The 15,223-nt window shown below is 40.7% G+C and overlaps 1 protein-coding gene across 2 annotated transcripts in view; it reads left to right on the plus strand.

Annotated features, from left to right (window-relative positions):
• Positions 1-3,075: 3,075 nt before the first annotated feature.
• Positions 3,076-15,223, plus strand: part of CDC14B (cell division cycle 14B) — a 101,461-nt gene continuing 89,313 nt past the window's right edge. The window contains exon 1 of one of the 2 annotated variants that reach the window (XM_081236961.1): positions 3,076-3,672. In XM_081236961.1, the coding sequence (XP_081093087.1) occupies positions 3,513-3,672 (160 nt within the window). In that variant the 5' untranslated portion in view covers positions 3,076-3,512. The remainder of the gene's footprint in view (positions 3,673-15,223) is intronic. The other variant, XM_081236960.1, reaches the window with a different exon arrangement.

Below are 15,223 nucleotides of genomic sequence, written 5' to 3' on the forward strand. Positions count from 1 at the left end.
GCAGGAGGTGGGTGGGATGACTGCCTTGACCTGTCAAATGAGGGATTTCTCACCAATAAAATAAGAACAATACCATCAAACAGGGCATTTGTGTGAAGCCCTTAGCACTGTGGCCAGCATGTGGTGGTAGCTATATATATATATATTCATTTTCTTCCTTTTTTGCAGTTCTAAGAGATTTTCAGTCTCAGGGTCGGGAACATAGGGGATTTCAGATTAACACTGAGATTAACAGAATAGCCAATGAAATAAAACCAATTTTTCTTAAATATGCTAGTGAAGATTTTAGTGTGTTTTCCCATATTCCTGCTACCTAAACCCTCTAGTTTTTATGGAAATTTGACTTTAAACAAATTATCTTCACATAATTAAAGCTGTAATTCACTGATTCTGATATTTATATTATCATTTGAAACTTTAGCATCATATATATACCCACCAGTTTTTACTAATTTTAGGGCAAGATTTAAATTCTTCAGAATATGAGTTATCTAAAATGTATAAGAAAATGTTCCATAATTGTTTTCCTTTCAGGGTCAATTTACCTAGTAGAAAGGACTATTTTAGAGAACCCCTCCCTTCCCTTTTTATTTAGCTTTTCACCGTGCTGCCCATGATGTTGAGGAAACAACCAGAAAGACAATCAGAATCCTGGAGAGTGTCTTGATTCTGGCCCCAGGGCTGCCAATGCCACTTAGGTGGATCCCCATGTCCTGACTGTAAAAGAACAGCCTTGTGCCAAATATTGTCTAAGGTGATTTCAAGCTCTAAAATTCTATGATCAATGGTCAATCTGAACAACAAACTAGCCAACCAACCAAGCAAACTAAACTACATTTCCTGTGGCCAAATTCTCTGAGCCCAGGAGCCCAGAGGTCAGCTTATTGTATAGTGGGAAGAGTCAATTTGTTCAAAAGACGTGCTACATACAAAACAAGTATCAGTAAGAAATAGCTCTTTTCTGCCACTATCTAAACATGACCTAAAAACAAAATATAAATAAGGTTTTAAACTTCAATATGTATACTTAGCATATGGACTACCTATTCCCCAAAATGGAAGATATTTCCACATAATTTCAAAGTGTAATCATGTAACTTCTCTCCTAATGATGTTATACTAACAAAACCATAAAATTTTAATGTTTTTAAAATGTGAAAATACTTAACAGTATAGTTATTTGTATTTATAACACTTTTTCTTTTATTTAAATCATATACATTTCATTAGAATTTCTAGCCCAAACATTGTATTTGAAGGTGAGAGAAAACAAACTGATATAGGTGAACTTCTTGGCACTCTAGTCTTAGTCTGGCATTTAGATGTCACTCTCAAACAAATACAATGTCAAAGCATACTTGAATTTCTTTAATCTAAGGAGCCAAGTGGACAACACCCAAGTATTATCTATTCAAAACAAGACCTACTCAGTGTTAATTAGATTTATTTTGATCATTTTGCAGTATATACAGATATCAAATCACTATGTTGTACAACTGAAACTAATATAATGTTATATGTCAATTATACCTCAACACAACAAAACAAAAACCAAGATCTACTCTTGTAAAATGCCAGATAGTCCAGGAAATGGCAGCCTTTCTACCGCTGAGCCTCTAGGCCAGTGTGAAAGGCCTCCTCTTCTCAGTCAGAACGGAGGACCTGGGATGGGTAGGTTTCTGCTTATCTAGACTCATTTGCACAGCACTTCACAGCCTCCCAAGTCTCTTGCTTCTTTGCTGCCCTTACAGACAACACACAGGCCATTTTTAATTTAAGGCCTTCACTGACTGATTTCCTTATGGGAAATGGGAAGAATGAACATGATTACTAAATTTCTGGTCTAAGTGTCAGATCTCTAGTTCCAGACTGTTCAAATGCTACTGTCATGCAGAGCCCTCTTTCCTCCAGCCCCCATTCCTCCTTAATTAGTAGTGTTTAAGGTAAAGGCCTTCAACAATATAAGTCAAACAGCCTCCCGGCCCCCCCCACCCACCCAGGTACTCCAATTTCTGAGAGGCTTGCTGGAGGACTGACTCAAATTCATCTTTTTCTTCTAGAGGTTGGCAGTAACTGCGGAACTGCAGGGTAAAACCTTAAAATACTGGTGAAAAATTAGGAAGAGCTTGCAAGATGTAGAATTTTGGGGTATGAAATCTAAATACTGCCCTCCAGTCTTAACACCCTTTTCTATGCCACCATGGAAATTCATTTAAAAGCCTTCTAAAATGACAGTTTTGGTGAAGTTCTAGAAAGATCAGGCATTATTTTAACCCAGTAGAAAAAAAAGAAAGAAAAATATGATTATACAGTTTGCAAGATAAAAGTTAAAGGATTAAATTCGCCACTTGCTTCAATATTTCAATAATTGGACCTGTCGATACCTTAGGTAAGAAATACATAGTAACTGGTGTATAAAACTACTGAGTCAATTCGGGCACAGGATTCCGAGATGAAGAACTTCGAGGTGCAAACCTTTACAGTATATCGTATTTCCACGGTAGTTTTATTGACTCCTTAAGAAGCCCTTGCTTGGTCTATTTGAATCCTGAGCATAGGTCAATAAAAAGACCGTAGCTGATTTAGATAGTTCCTAAGTTCTGACATCAACACTACCTTAAGTCTATATAACAGCAGACAATTTAAGAAGTCCATATTCTTCCAAGCCAGCAGCCATGGCAAGAGTCCCTTTCACTTGGTGCTATTACAGGGAAAACGAAGAAATACTTTAAAAAATATACAGGCCAAAGAACTGGAGTTAAGTTACTAGGGTGGGGCTGTGTAAAGCTTTGGTGACTCACTAAATGAAGTTGTGAGCTGGGGTCTTGGCACTAGGGGAACACAGAAGAAACAGAAAAGTTGGGGGGTTTGCATAGGGTGGCGAGCACACTTTTATCTTTGATTGGCGGAATCACTCAGACTTTTCTTTATGGCGTCACCGGCTACCTGCCTGTAGAAAAGCTCTGTCTCTGTGACGTCACGCCTCACTGACCAATGAAAGGCCTCAGTCTGCGGGCCCCGAGGAGGGTTGTGGGCCCTTTTTTGTGAATGAAGCTTCTTGGATCAACCCTCCTGGAGTCCCCAGGAGCCGCGGCCCGCTGTGCTCGGGCTCCTCGGTGGTAGCGTCCGTGGCTGCGGTGGGCGCGCACGGTTACTCTAGGCAGCCCCAGCCGCCGGCGGCAGCACCGTCGCCTCTGCCGCACCAGCGGGCTGCTGGCACCTGGGGGCGGGCTGGGGGTCGCCGGCAGCGGCAGGAGGCGCTGTAGCGAGGGCTGTGGCGCGGGTCCTGCGGCGGCCGCAGGAAGGAGCGGGACAGCCGCGGTGGGCCAGGCCCCTCCTCCGGCTCCTGCGCGGCCACCTCCCGCCGGGCTCCGCCGGCGCCTGCAGTCGGCGCAGCGCCGCTCCGCGCCCGCAGCCCTGAGCGCCCGCGCGCGGGGCCAGCGGGGTCTTCGGCGGGCTAGCGAGCGCGCGAGGCCATGGTCGTGGTCCCCTGACGGGCTGCGGCCGCCTCCATGAAGCGGAAGAGCGAGCGGCGGCCGAGCTGGGCCGCCGCGCCCCCCTGCTCGCGGCGGTGCTCGTCGTCCTCGCCGGGAGTGAAGAAGAGCCGCAGCTCCACGTCGCAGGAACTGCACCACCTGGACCGACAGGACGACCTATACCTGGACATCACCGGTGAGCCGGCGAGCGATCGCATGGCGGGGCACCCCGGACACGCGGCACCCGGCGCGGGGGTCCTAGCCCACCCACCCGGGGCAGTAGAGGCGCCTCCCCGGGCCAGACTGACACGCCTCCACCCCCACCCCCATAAAAGCCCGAGCCGGCCACACCCCCTTCAGGATCCGGGCCCTGGGAGCGCCCCCCCACCCCGAGTTTACCCCGAGTTTTCTTCTGCGTTTGTTGCAAGCTGTAACTTTATCCGTTTTGCACCCTCCTACCCCAGCAAGATGGCCCCAGGGGTCACCTTTCTAAATTGCGGGCGTCTGCTCGGCGCCTCGGGATTTTCCTAAATTCGAGTTGATACCGCCTCCCGGGTTGCAAGCTCGGTTGGCCCTTAAGGAGTATGAACCTCCGATTCACTCCAAAGGATTCCCCGAGCGCGCTGAACACGCCGGCGCGGGAGCTGCAGTGTTTATCTGGCGTTTGCCAAACCTCCGCTGCTCTGTGGGAAATGGAGTCCCTCCCGCCTGGGGCGGCGTTCCCCGGCCCGGCGCGGAAGCCAGATCCTTGCCCTGGTCCTCATTGCACTCACCCCCTCCCCAGCGCGCGTACGAGCACGCCCCAGACCTCCTAGGGATTATTCCCCTGCCTTGCTTCTGGAATGTCACTTAGATGGCATTTGAACCGGTCAGCTTGATGAATGCCCAGAGTTGTCACTTTTGAGAAATCACAGGTAGAAAAGCAGTCGTTTGATAACTGCTTTATTATTAGTGCCGATTCTACAATTCTTGAAGACTTTATAAATCCAATTTGGGAGCCGTTGGGTTTGCCAGGATTGACACTGAAGCGTGTGAAGGCATTAAATGAGATGATGTTTGTGGAAACGCTTTGTCTACAATTTTGAGGGACTTTTCAGTCTGTTTTCTGTGGCTCAGAGTGTGTAAACCTCGGTGTGTTGGATTTTTATAAACTGTTTCCCGCCCATTGATAAACCAGGTATGCTGGAGTGGTCAGAACATTGATTAAGAAGGTGCTCAAACACAGAAATTTAGTAGAAATTACTTTCTAGGTCGATGGACGGTTGTTTTGAAACTAAGGTCCATTTCACAGAAAGTTGAGAGTAGAGCGGAAGGCATCTCGGCGTTGAGTGGATGGACCTTGGCGACAGAGGAGGTAGGCAGGAAGGGGTTGCCTTAAGTACCTGTCTCCGGCTGGCACCTGCCCAGGTCCACCGTAGCGCCTGGCGCTTTAGGAGGTGAAGCCCACTTGCTGAGGCTGAGACCAGGTCCCACCACGTTGTGCGCTTCCCGGGGAGATGGCCCCGCAGAGGAGGGCCGCGGGTGCAGGACCCACACGGCCTTATGCCTTGTTATGTATACTTCTTCGAAGGACCTTGTTGAATAGCATTTAATTTGGGGGCAAGTAATACACTTACTTGGTACAGAACTCTTAATTACAAAGGTAAAGAGGAGTATTATATATAGTGAAAAGTTGGTCTCAGCCACCGGGTGTTTTTCCCCAGAGGCAACTTATGTTCCTAGTTTCTTGTGAATCCTTACAGAACTAGACTGCATTGTTACACGTACGCAAGCACGGCAGCATACAATACGTTGTTTTGCACATTGTTTTCACAGTATTTCTTAGCAGAAAGATTGTTCTGTATTAGTACATGCAGAACTGCCTCATTTGGCTTTAATTACTGCTTCTGCCAAAATAGATTGGTTTAAAAGTATAAAACCATAAAATGGTATATGTGGATTTAAATGTATATGTGTATATGTTTTATGACTTGTTTATATATATGTGTATGGTTTATGACTTGTTTAGACAGTTCCCTATTGGAGACATTGTCTCCAATCGAAAAGGAAGAGTCTGACAGCAAAGTCATTGGGGTAAATCTTCCTTCTTTATGGAATAAAAGATGCAATGTGGCTGGCTTTCCTGAGGTAGTGATCAATGAATTAATTTCAGAAAACATCACCAAGCAGAATATTGAGAAAATAGTTGGTGCACTATATAAAATAATACTCTTATTTAGATGACAAGCCCAGATAATGGAAGGCTCCAATCTCAGTGTAAGCTCACTCCAGGGGAGTTAAGGAAATCAACTTCCCCTACGATTTCTCCAGATGTCCCTTAGTGACAGTCTTGTATTCCTGGGAATAATGATACTTAATCAGTTTGATTGGGTATGATATACAAGACAAAGTAACTTTGGATGCAAGGTGGGGATTTCTTTTTACTGGGCTTGTAGGAAACGCTTGAGGCCTCATCCTCAGCAAATGGCAACCTGGTACCATCCTTCCCAACTTGTTTTTCCCTCAGTTATTGCTTTCTAAAAGCAGTGCATGCACATTTTTAATATCAAACATTACTAAAGGAGATATATAAATATAGTTAGTCCCCCTCGCCTGGTAATATTTTCTTTCCCTTCAGTTTTCTACTCATATTCAAGTTTCTACAAATTGTGCCATACCTGTAAGAGTGGTCCTCTTTTTAATGGCTGCATGTTGTTGCATTGTATGGCTGAATTGTGATTTATTTAATGCTAATAAATAAATGGTTATTTGGGGGTTTTCCAATCCCTACTGCAAATGGCTGCAGTAGCATCAGTGTACATGTCTACCTACATGTGTGACTGTGTAAACTTGAAATGAAGAGGCCAGGTCAAAGTATATATAGGTTTATCCATTTGTGAGTGGACTTTTCGGGCAATTATGAATAATGCTGCTATGAACGTTCACGTACAAGTTTTTGGGTATATACTAAGGAGTAGAATTCCTTTGGGTATATACCTAGGAGTAGAACTGCTGGATCACATGGTAACTGCCAAGCTTTTTTCCAAAGCAGCTGTACCACCAGCATTCTTACTAGCAATGTATGGATTATTCCACATCCTCACCAACACTTGTTATAGAATTGTGAAGATTCTTTCCCAGTGGGGTTGGTTTGTAAACATTATTACTTCTGCCCACTCTACCTTTAAATACATTACTTTTTTTTTTAAAAAAACTTTAGTCCCTTCACATTTTTATTACAGTCTATTTTATCTATAGGTTGAATTCCCATAGATCCCAGGGTATTTCATGTGTGTACGTTTAACATAGGAGGCTTAATTCCTATTTTTGTTCCTCCCTCTTTTGTTATGTGGTCATTATTTATTGTCTATCCTGCCACCCCGATATACTGGACACTACTCTTACTAGGAGCAGACTGACCCAGGTTTTATTCCTAAGCAGACCCCATCAACCTCTCATTGACCATTCATTCAGTTCTTGCCATATGCAATGACATGGAATTTTACCTGTATTCCTGGCGCAGTTCTAGTGCACCATGTGAAAGAAAGGTTATAAATACAGTATAGACTGTATATGTTAATGCTAAAGAGATAACTGAGTAAAGATAAGATCCTAATGAGTTTATCAGTCAGGAAGCAGGGGGAAGAAGGGAAACGAGGAGGGCTTTCAGTTGGATTTGGAACTAGGTATCTAGATGGGAGAAATACCAAGGGAAAAAATGTTGGACACAGTCAAGTTTTGTTGTTGTTTGGTTGGTTTTGGGGGTTTTTTTTGGCCATGCGGCTTGTGGGATCTTAGTTCCCCAACCTGGGCCCTTGGCAATGAAAGAGCCGATTCCTAACCACTGGACCACCAGGAAATTCCCCACAGTCAGGTTTTTGATTTTCCTATGAACCTCCTTGCGGCCAGAAGTCTGAATCTTTTTGATCTCTCTACATTCCTGTCCCTTAAATAGAGCCCTCTGTGAATGAGATTGCACATTTTACTTTCCTCTTTATTAATATAGAAAAAAAATTAAAGGCTATAACATTACTGCATAATCTGTGTTTGATAATTTATAGGATTTAATAGTTGGTACAGAAGTTCAATTTATTTTACTTTTTTTTGTTTTTTAAATTTCTGACTAGTAACAAAAATTGTCAATAACTGCTGGCTTAAAAAATATTCTTGGTGGTTTGTCGTAAATTGAAAAATACTTTTTTTCAGTGTCTGCCATTATATTCTACCTTTTAAAGAGTGTCTGTATTATAACAGTAAATAATTTTATTGGAGAAGCTCTAATTGAGGTCAGCATTGTTATTTAAAAGCATTGATTAATGGTGTGTATTGGATACTCATCAAATAAAATTAAACAGATACAGCACTACTCCTCCCCACTTCTTTTTAGCATTTTAAAAATCACGCTAGACATCATTAGACAGGGAAAATTTATTCATTAATTGAAGTATTTTTTGAATGCTTACTATGTAAACTAGTCATGCATGTTCATTGTTTGCAGTGATAGAAATATATTTTTCTTGATAGAAAAGGAATGCTGTTAACCTGGGGCACTGATTCAAGGAGGAAATAAATTAATTTTTCTTCAACAGTTTCATGTAGTAGATTATTGAGTTTCAGTCACTGAAACTCATCAAAGTCTGTAGTGTTCACTTTTCTTCTTACTTATGACTTATGTCTATACTTACTCTCTGCGTAATGTGAATTTACTTTCTTGATTTATGTGCTTGCTTAATTCTTCAACATCTTTACTTCTGATGGTATCATGTTAGTCATCTGCTTTGAGTCTCATTCCTTAGGCACCAATAAAAAGGCAAAAACTTAACACAGTTTCAGTGTTGCTGCCACATAAAGAGTGTTTGGGCATAAAGATGAAGGGGAGGTGGAATAACTGGGTTACAGTGATAGTTTTTTTTTTTTAAATATTTCTTTATTTATTTAGCTGCACTGGGCTTAGTTGCGGCATGTGGGATCCTCACTGAGGCATGTGGGATCTTGTTCCCTGACCAGGGATTGAACCTGGGCCCCCTGCATTGGGAGTGCGGAGTCTTAACCACTGGAGCACCAGCGAAGTCCCACAGAGATGGTAGTAATGCCAGGAGTTGACAGAACAAATTAACTGCACTGTGCCTGAGAATGGGAATGAATTTCTCCAAATTTTGTTGGGGTTGGGGAGAGCTGGAATGAAACCACTTTGTGGATTTTTAGGATGGGAGGAAGGCACTGGCACATACCAATGACATTTCTTGGAAATTTCTGAGATAGTCTCTGGGGAACTCTGAATTGATGGACCTGGTATGTTTTGAAAGAATTTTAAGAAATCCCCTAGGAATTTCACAGTTGTCCATTTTTCCCTGTGAAGAAGCCAAGACCAGAGATAAGTAATTTTGCAAGTTTGTAAAATAAGTTTGCAAATTTGCAAACTGCAAATTAATGCAGTTTCTTTTTGGGAAAGTCATGATCACCTGCCTTTTATTCTTTCTGACAGATAAAGCTGCTTCACAGTTATACATAAATGATTTCTTGAACATCTGCTAGTTAGTCCTTTGCTACTTCGGTTAGTAGATGATGTCATAGTAGATGCTCCATAAGTAGTATCTATGAAGTTGAATTTAGAGAGATGAATAATTATCTAGTGAATTTGGAAAAATGAGCAAATAAGTACACAATTCAGGTCTTTCAGAGCTCATGCTCTTTTCCAAGTTGGCCATGATTACACCCCTGATCTTCCAGATATTTCATTCCTTCAGCAAACATGCAATGAATATCTGTTCTGCCAGCCTTTTTTTTTCCCCCTTCAAGTGCATAAAATAGGTCACTGCTGGGAGATAGTCCCTGCTCTCATGGAGGTTATGTTCTCTGCTTTATTTGAGAAAATAAAACTTGGAGGGTTTTTAAGGAGCACTAGCCTGAAGAGGAACCATATCTTGGTTGACATCTTTGGGGAAGAAAAACTTCGATGGTAGAGTTTTTGAAGAGCTAATTCTGGTAGTTAGGCTCGAGGACACCAGGGAAAGCTGGTGTCTCCCCACACAGGGACTGAACACAGCCAGATTTAATAACCTTTTGGAGCCTGGAGTCTCTCATCTGTTTAAAAAATAAAAAGTCTGCAGAGTTGTTGGGAGGATGAAATGAAGGGGATGCATGTTAAGTGCCTGGCTTGGTGCCTCGCTGACAACCGGGGCTCCATAAATGGTCTCTGGTATTACAAGTGTGCCAGCAGTGGGCAAGGCCGGGGGCGTACAGAGGGCACACTGAGACAGTCATCATGGTTGGGAGGGTTTCAGGCTCAGAAGCAAACATTTCTCCCATACGTGTACTTGCACAAAAGGTTCGGTGAATCAAAACAGTGAAAATGCAGTGTGTTCCTCTCCTTGCTTCTGAATGTAATCTTCAGGGCAGAAACGCTGCAGATGAGGCTGGCTCAGTATTTGTCGGAGACGTGGAGGAGGTTTGGCGCCGTGTTGATAATCTTTTCCGCCTTGGGAAAAACGTTACAGTTTCACTTTAAAGATTTCTTGTAAGGGGAAGAATAAACCAAAACTCTTCGGAGGCTATTGTTACATGCTTTTATTATACTGAAGAGTTTGTATGTTGCCTACTATTAAATTGCAGCTAAGTTTATGGGGGGTGGTTCTTCATAAAAATGCAAAGTCCTCATGGGAGAGCCTCAGGTAGAAGGTTATTTTTAAAAAGTGTGTTAAGTTATTTACTGATAAAATATAAATTTTTCAGAGTGGCTAACTTAAAGCATGACTGTGCCCTAGTACATCCGTTTTAAAAGAGTATTTCACAGATCCAAAAGCTTTGATACTGGTGGTGCATATTATTGGCAGACAAGGTGTTTGTTTTGGGTAAAACAAATTACCTTTCAATAGGCCTTTCTAATGTTTAATGTGTGGCACAGAGACCCAATTATATTTGGAAGGGGTGGGAGTTAGAAAATAAGATAAATAAGAAATGCTATCTTTAAATCTATTTTTTTTATCATACTGGGAAAAAATAATTTTAGTAGCCACTATTTTGTTTTTCTTCCCATCGTAGCTACAGAATATTTTTATTTTAATCTTAGTAAGTCCTTTAAGGTCCTTCACATTAAAATTACTTTTATAATTGTCTTTAAAAAGAAATGAAAACATGGGTAGATTGGTTTATCTGAGTATTTAAAAGCCAGTCCTCACTTAGGTCAGGTACCATTATGAGTGAGGTAAGTAGGTCCAGGGGTTACTCTGGGCCAAAAGTGGAGAGATTGTATGGAGACAAAGAAAGTGGTGCAGCAGGAGCTAACCAATTTTCAAATACTGTTTCTTTACATTTTGTGATTTTTAGCTTCCAAGGTTGGTTAGTCACTTAATTTGTAGAAGTGCTGACTACCATATTAGCCAGGGATTACCTTAGAAAACAATTTCCAAAATAAAATTGATTTTAACTTCTGAAACACAAGGTTATTTAACCGGAATTTGTACATCTCATCTGAATTCTCTAGTTTATTTGAAAGTTTTACGCCCTTCTCTCTCTCTCTTTTTTTCTATAGCTTTTCATGGATACTGCTCCAACAAAGGTATTCAGATCATTGACTCTACTTTGCAGTTCTTTGATGATTTTAAAACTGTAGATTTAATCTGTTAGTTGTGATTCTTGGTTCCGTCTCTTCCTGTTTGCTTGTCTTAATTTTAGTCTTAGGTAGCAGTTTTAGTTTTCTATAACTGTAGAGTATCTTTCATATGTTTACGACTTAAGTTGAAATCTGTCTTTATATGAAAAGTTCTGTTGGGTCTGTGTACAGGTAATGCTGGAAGTAGTTTCTGTGATATTTTATGGGGTTAATTATGAATGCTATGTTTTGGATGGTGGATATTTTTGGTAATACTAAATTGTTATTTTAATTAAATCTCACTTTTGTAAGCGCTTGCCGAAAGGATACTTAGAATGTGTTGTTATGACAGCTGTTCTTGATTTTTTCCCCCCCAGGTTACTTTAGTTATTTCTAGGCATTTCTTTGCCTAGTGGACAGGCATATATCTCACTTACTGTGTTTGGTAAGAGGGAAATCTCATGAAATGCCAACCTGAACTTTGGGAACAGGGGAGTTCTTTTGTATCCTATTTAAAAAAATATATATATATATATATATTTTAATATTCTGATTCCCTTTGATTTTCAGGTTCCTCAACCAAGGCCATTTACCAAAAGAACAAATCTGAATGGCCCCATATACTTGTTATTTTCAATTGAAAATTTTCTGACTTTATCCTCTTCATCTTTTATTCAGCTCCTTTAATTCTTAGTATCATTTATATTCTAGAGGAGCAATTCTCTTAAGAGTCCTTTATTCACCAGTCAGTTCAAAGGTTTGGTCTCATTGTCTTTGAGTCTGAAAAGCTGAGGAAGCTAGGCAGGGTAAATTCATTCTAATTGCATAATATCGCATATTGATTTCATTTCTCAGGTAGTTTACTTTTATACCATTAAAATTTGGTCGACAGTGCACTTTTCACAAAAGAGAAAAACATCTTGTTCCTGATGTCAGTGATATTTGTTGTTCCTTCAAGTTCTAATTTGACAATAAAATTACTTTCTTGGCACTGCTATGCAATTTATGACATTGATCTTTTTATACCCAATCCGTAATGCTATAATATCATTACAGATTATGAATTCTGCAAAGTCCTCTATTTTAGGACCATCTCAGCTGAATCATTCTCTGCATTTTGCTCATTTATCCTCATTTGTATTCGTATGAATTGTGCTATGGAATTTATTCAACAAATATTTACTGAGCAACTACTTTGAACAAGGCAGTGGGCCAAGTATTACTGAGGAAGGGAGGAGGGGATATGAAGATTTAATAACAACAGCTCATTATCACTGAAAGATTGAGAAGGCATACACTCTTTTTTTTTTTTTTTTTTTTTGTGGTACGTGGGCCTCTCACTGTCGTGGCCTCTCCCGTCGCGGAGCACAGGCTCCGGACTCGCAGGCTCAGCGGCCATGGCTCACGGGCCCAGCCGCTCCGCGGCATGTGGGATCTTCCCGGACCGGGGCACGAACCCGTGTCCCCTGCATTGGCAGGCAGACTCTCAACCACCGTGCCACCAGGGAAGCCCTGAGAAGGCATACACTCTTAAGTCATCATCTCAATGAAGACAGGCAGTGAAGGAATCAGTCATTATGTAATTTTGCTCTCTTAATTTAAACAGTGTCAGTTTGAGAGAAATTTGTGATGGAAATGTTACTTGATAATTCCTACACAAAGTGAATTATTTTTTTCAATATGTGGTCAAAATGATCTGTCTTATGGTGTCTTTCTCGTGTGTGTATGTGTGTGTGTGTGTGTGTGTGTGTGTATGTTTTAACCTTTAAAAGATGAGAAAACTTCATTTTGGTATATAACTAATCATATATATGTATGATATGAATATATGCATACAGTTAATAATATCCTGAAAACTATATCTCTACTAACACAGAGCCAAATGAAAGGTCTGAATTCCAATTAATTCTGTATCACTAATTTGAATGTCGAAGTACCCCACAGGACATAACTTAAAATGAGATACTTTGTTTTATTTTTAAGAATACCTTATTTATTGGTAAGAAGTAATTATAGAGCACCTTTTAAGTTGAGTATTGCTTCTTAAATTGGAGGCACTAAAGATGGCTAAATATTTTAAGAACTATATTTGGTATGTGTGACTTTTAAACTGAAAAGCATTCTGATTTTCACATTCTTTTATAGGTGCTGAGGAAGAATTGCTTTGACACGAATGTGTAGCAGAATTAACATTATGGTTTTACATTTTGGGGAGCTGTTCTCAATCTACTCTTAGAATTTTTTATTGTTCTGCTGTCATTAGATAGCTTTTTGGAAGCACCTAATACATGAAACAAGCATCTTAACATTCATTTATTTCCTTTTTGACAGTGTACTGTCAAAAAAGCTTAGAATTTAGCTAGCAAACACAACTGAGGTTGGGATTTTAACTCCACTATTATATTCTAATTTTAAACTATTGTGACTAAAAGGGCTTGAAGTAAAAATCCACTCAGGATATGTTTGAGTGCGTATTATAGTCTCATCCTTGCAATGGGTGCTGCAAGAGCTGCAACAGAGATTTCATAGTTGACCCCGGATCTCTGGGAAGTGACACTAGTACATGGAACTGGGTGATATCTATATATCTTCTGTATCACATAGAGGAACTTATCTGTGAATGTCATGGACACTCAAAGATAGATGCCTCTGAATGAATGTGATCCTTGGAAAGGAGGCTTGAGCTATGTTTTAAAAGATTCTCTTATATTCCCCTGCAGAACCAGCAGGAACTGTTCTTGATCATAGTAACACACAGTAGTCTCTGCTTTCTCCTTCCTCCTGATAATACCATTGCTACTACTGTGGCGACATTTGTATGTGTGTAGGGTGATTGCTGGGATTGGGGATAGACTCTATCCCAGCATGGGGTACCCCCCCTCCCTGACCTGTCCTGCTCTTGTATTCAGCAGTTAACCTGAATTAAATAATAACTTTGCTCCAAAATGGAAAAATACTTTATTTATGAAATCTCTCTTACTCAAGAGGGCAGGAAAAGGAAGATAAACCTTAAAACATTCTTTATTTAATAGGACTTATTCAGATTATTTTGAACAAATACATTTTTAGAGGCTAAATTTGTGGATTCAGAAGACAATAATTTCTAGGCACAGTGCTAAAGGAATTTTTTTTTCTTGTGGAACACTTTTGCGAATTTCCAAAATAAAAAGGTTGGCTATTCCAAAGGCTAAGCAATAAACTTGGATTTTTAAAAAAAATCCATGCTTTGGATTAAGGACTGTATTTTAAAATGATTTCAGAAAACAAGTATTATTCTAATATAGAGATTTATGAAAAGGATTAATAAATTTTGTTTTATGCCACAGAAGCAATTTTTAAATAATGCCAATTTCTTTTGTGTAGCTTTTACACACCCCATTTAACATAACCATATGCAGTGCTGCTTTGTTGTAATTATATTGTCTTCAAAACACTTTACTAAGAATAAATAGGCATATATAAAACTGCAGTCAATATCTTGTTTCGAATTCCCCCAGAACAGACTGAGTCAAGGATTCCAAGGCAAGTACTTTCTTTAGGAGATGGTCCCAGGCAACTCTCAAAGTGAAGTAGGTAAGTGAGAGGATCAGGAGGTGCAGGCCATAGACCGCTCATTAGCGAGCAAGTTACTTACTGTGGCAGCTGTAGTTTGATCCCACAGGGGAAATCTGGGAGCCAGTGTAGAACAAGTGAGGATGGAAGGGGGCTGGGATATTTGTACGCTAGTAACTCAGAGGGTGAGTGATAATTTTGAAGTGCTGTGAGGGCAGCCCAAATGGGCTCTGCAGGTGGGAGAAAGTCCTGAAAGAAATATTGGTATACGTGGTCTGTGTGCTGAGACGGGGAGGGTGGGGAGCGGACTCCTGCAGTCAGTCATAGTATGGTTAAATTTTTTCTGTGGGCTCTTAGTGCTATTAGTGTTTTTTTTAGCTATTTAGCCCTCAACCATTATCCCAAGTTGAGTGTGTTATTGTCACTGTGCTGTGTCCTGGTGAGGCAGTTTTGATAGTAAATGTTAGGAAAAGGCACACATGTGACAGGGCGGGTTTGTTAGAAAGAACCAGTGGGAGAGTACTAAGCTGGATGTTTATGATGTGAGCTTAATGAACCATTTGCAAGGAATTGTTTAAGGAAACTAGGTAAAGATCTGTGTGCAGTTAAGGATAGTTGGAAGTTC

This window comes from Mesoplodon bidens, assembly GCF_964165515.1.
Source record: "Mesoplodon bidens genome assembly, chromosome: 6".
NCBI lineage: Eukaryota > Metazoa > Chordata > Mammalia > Artiodactyla > Ziphiidae > Mesoplodon > Mesoplodon bidens.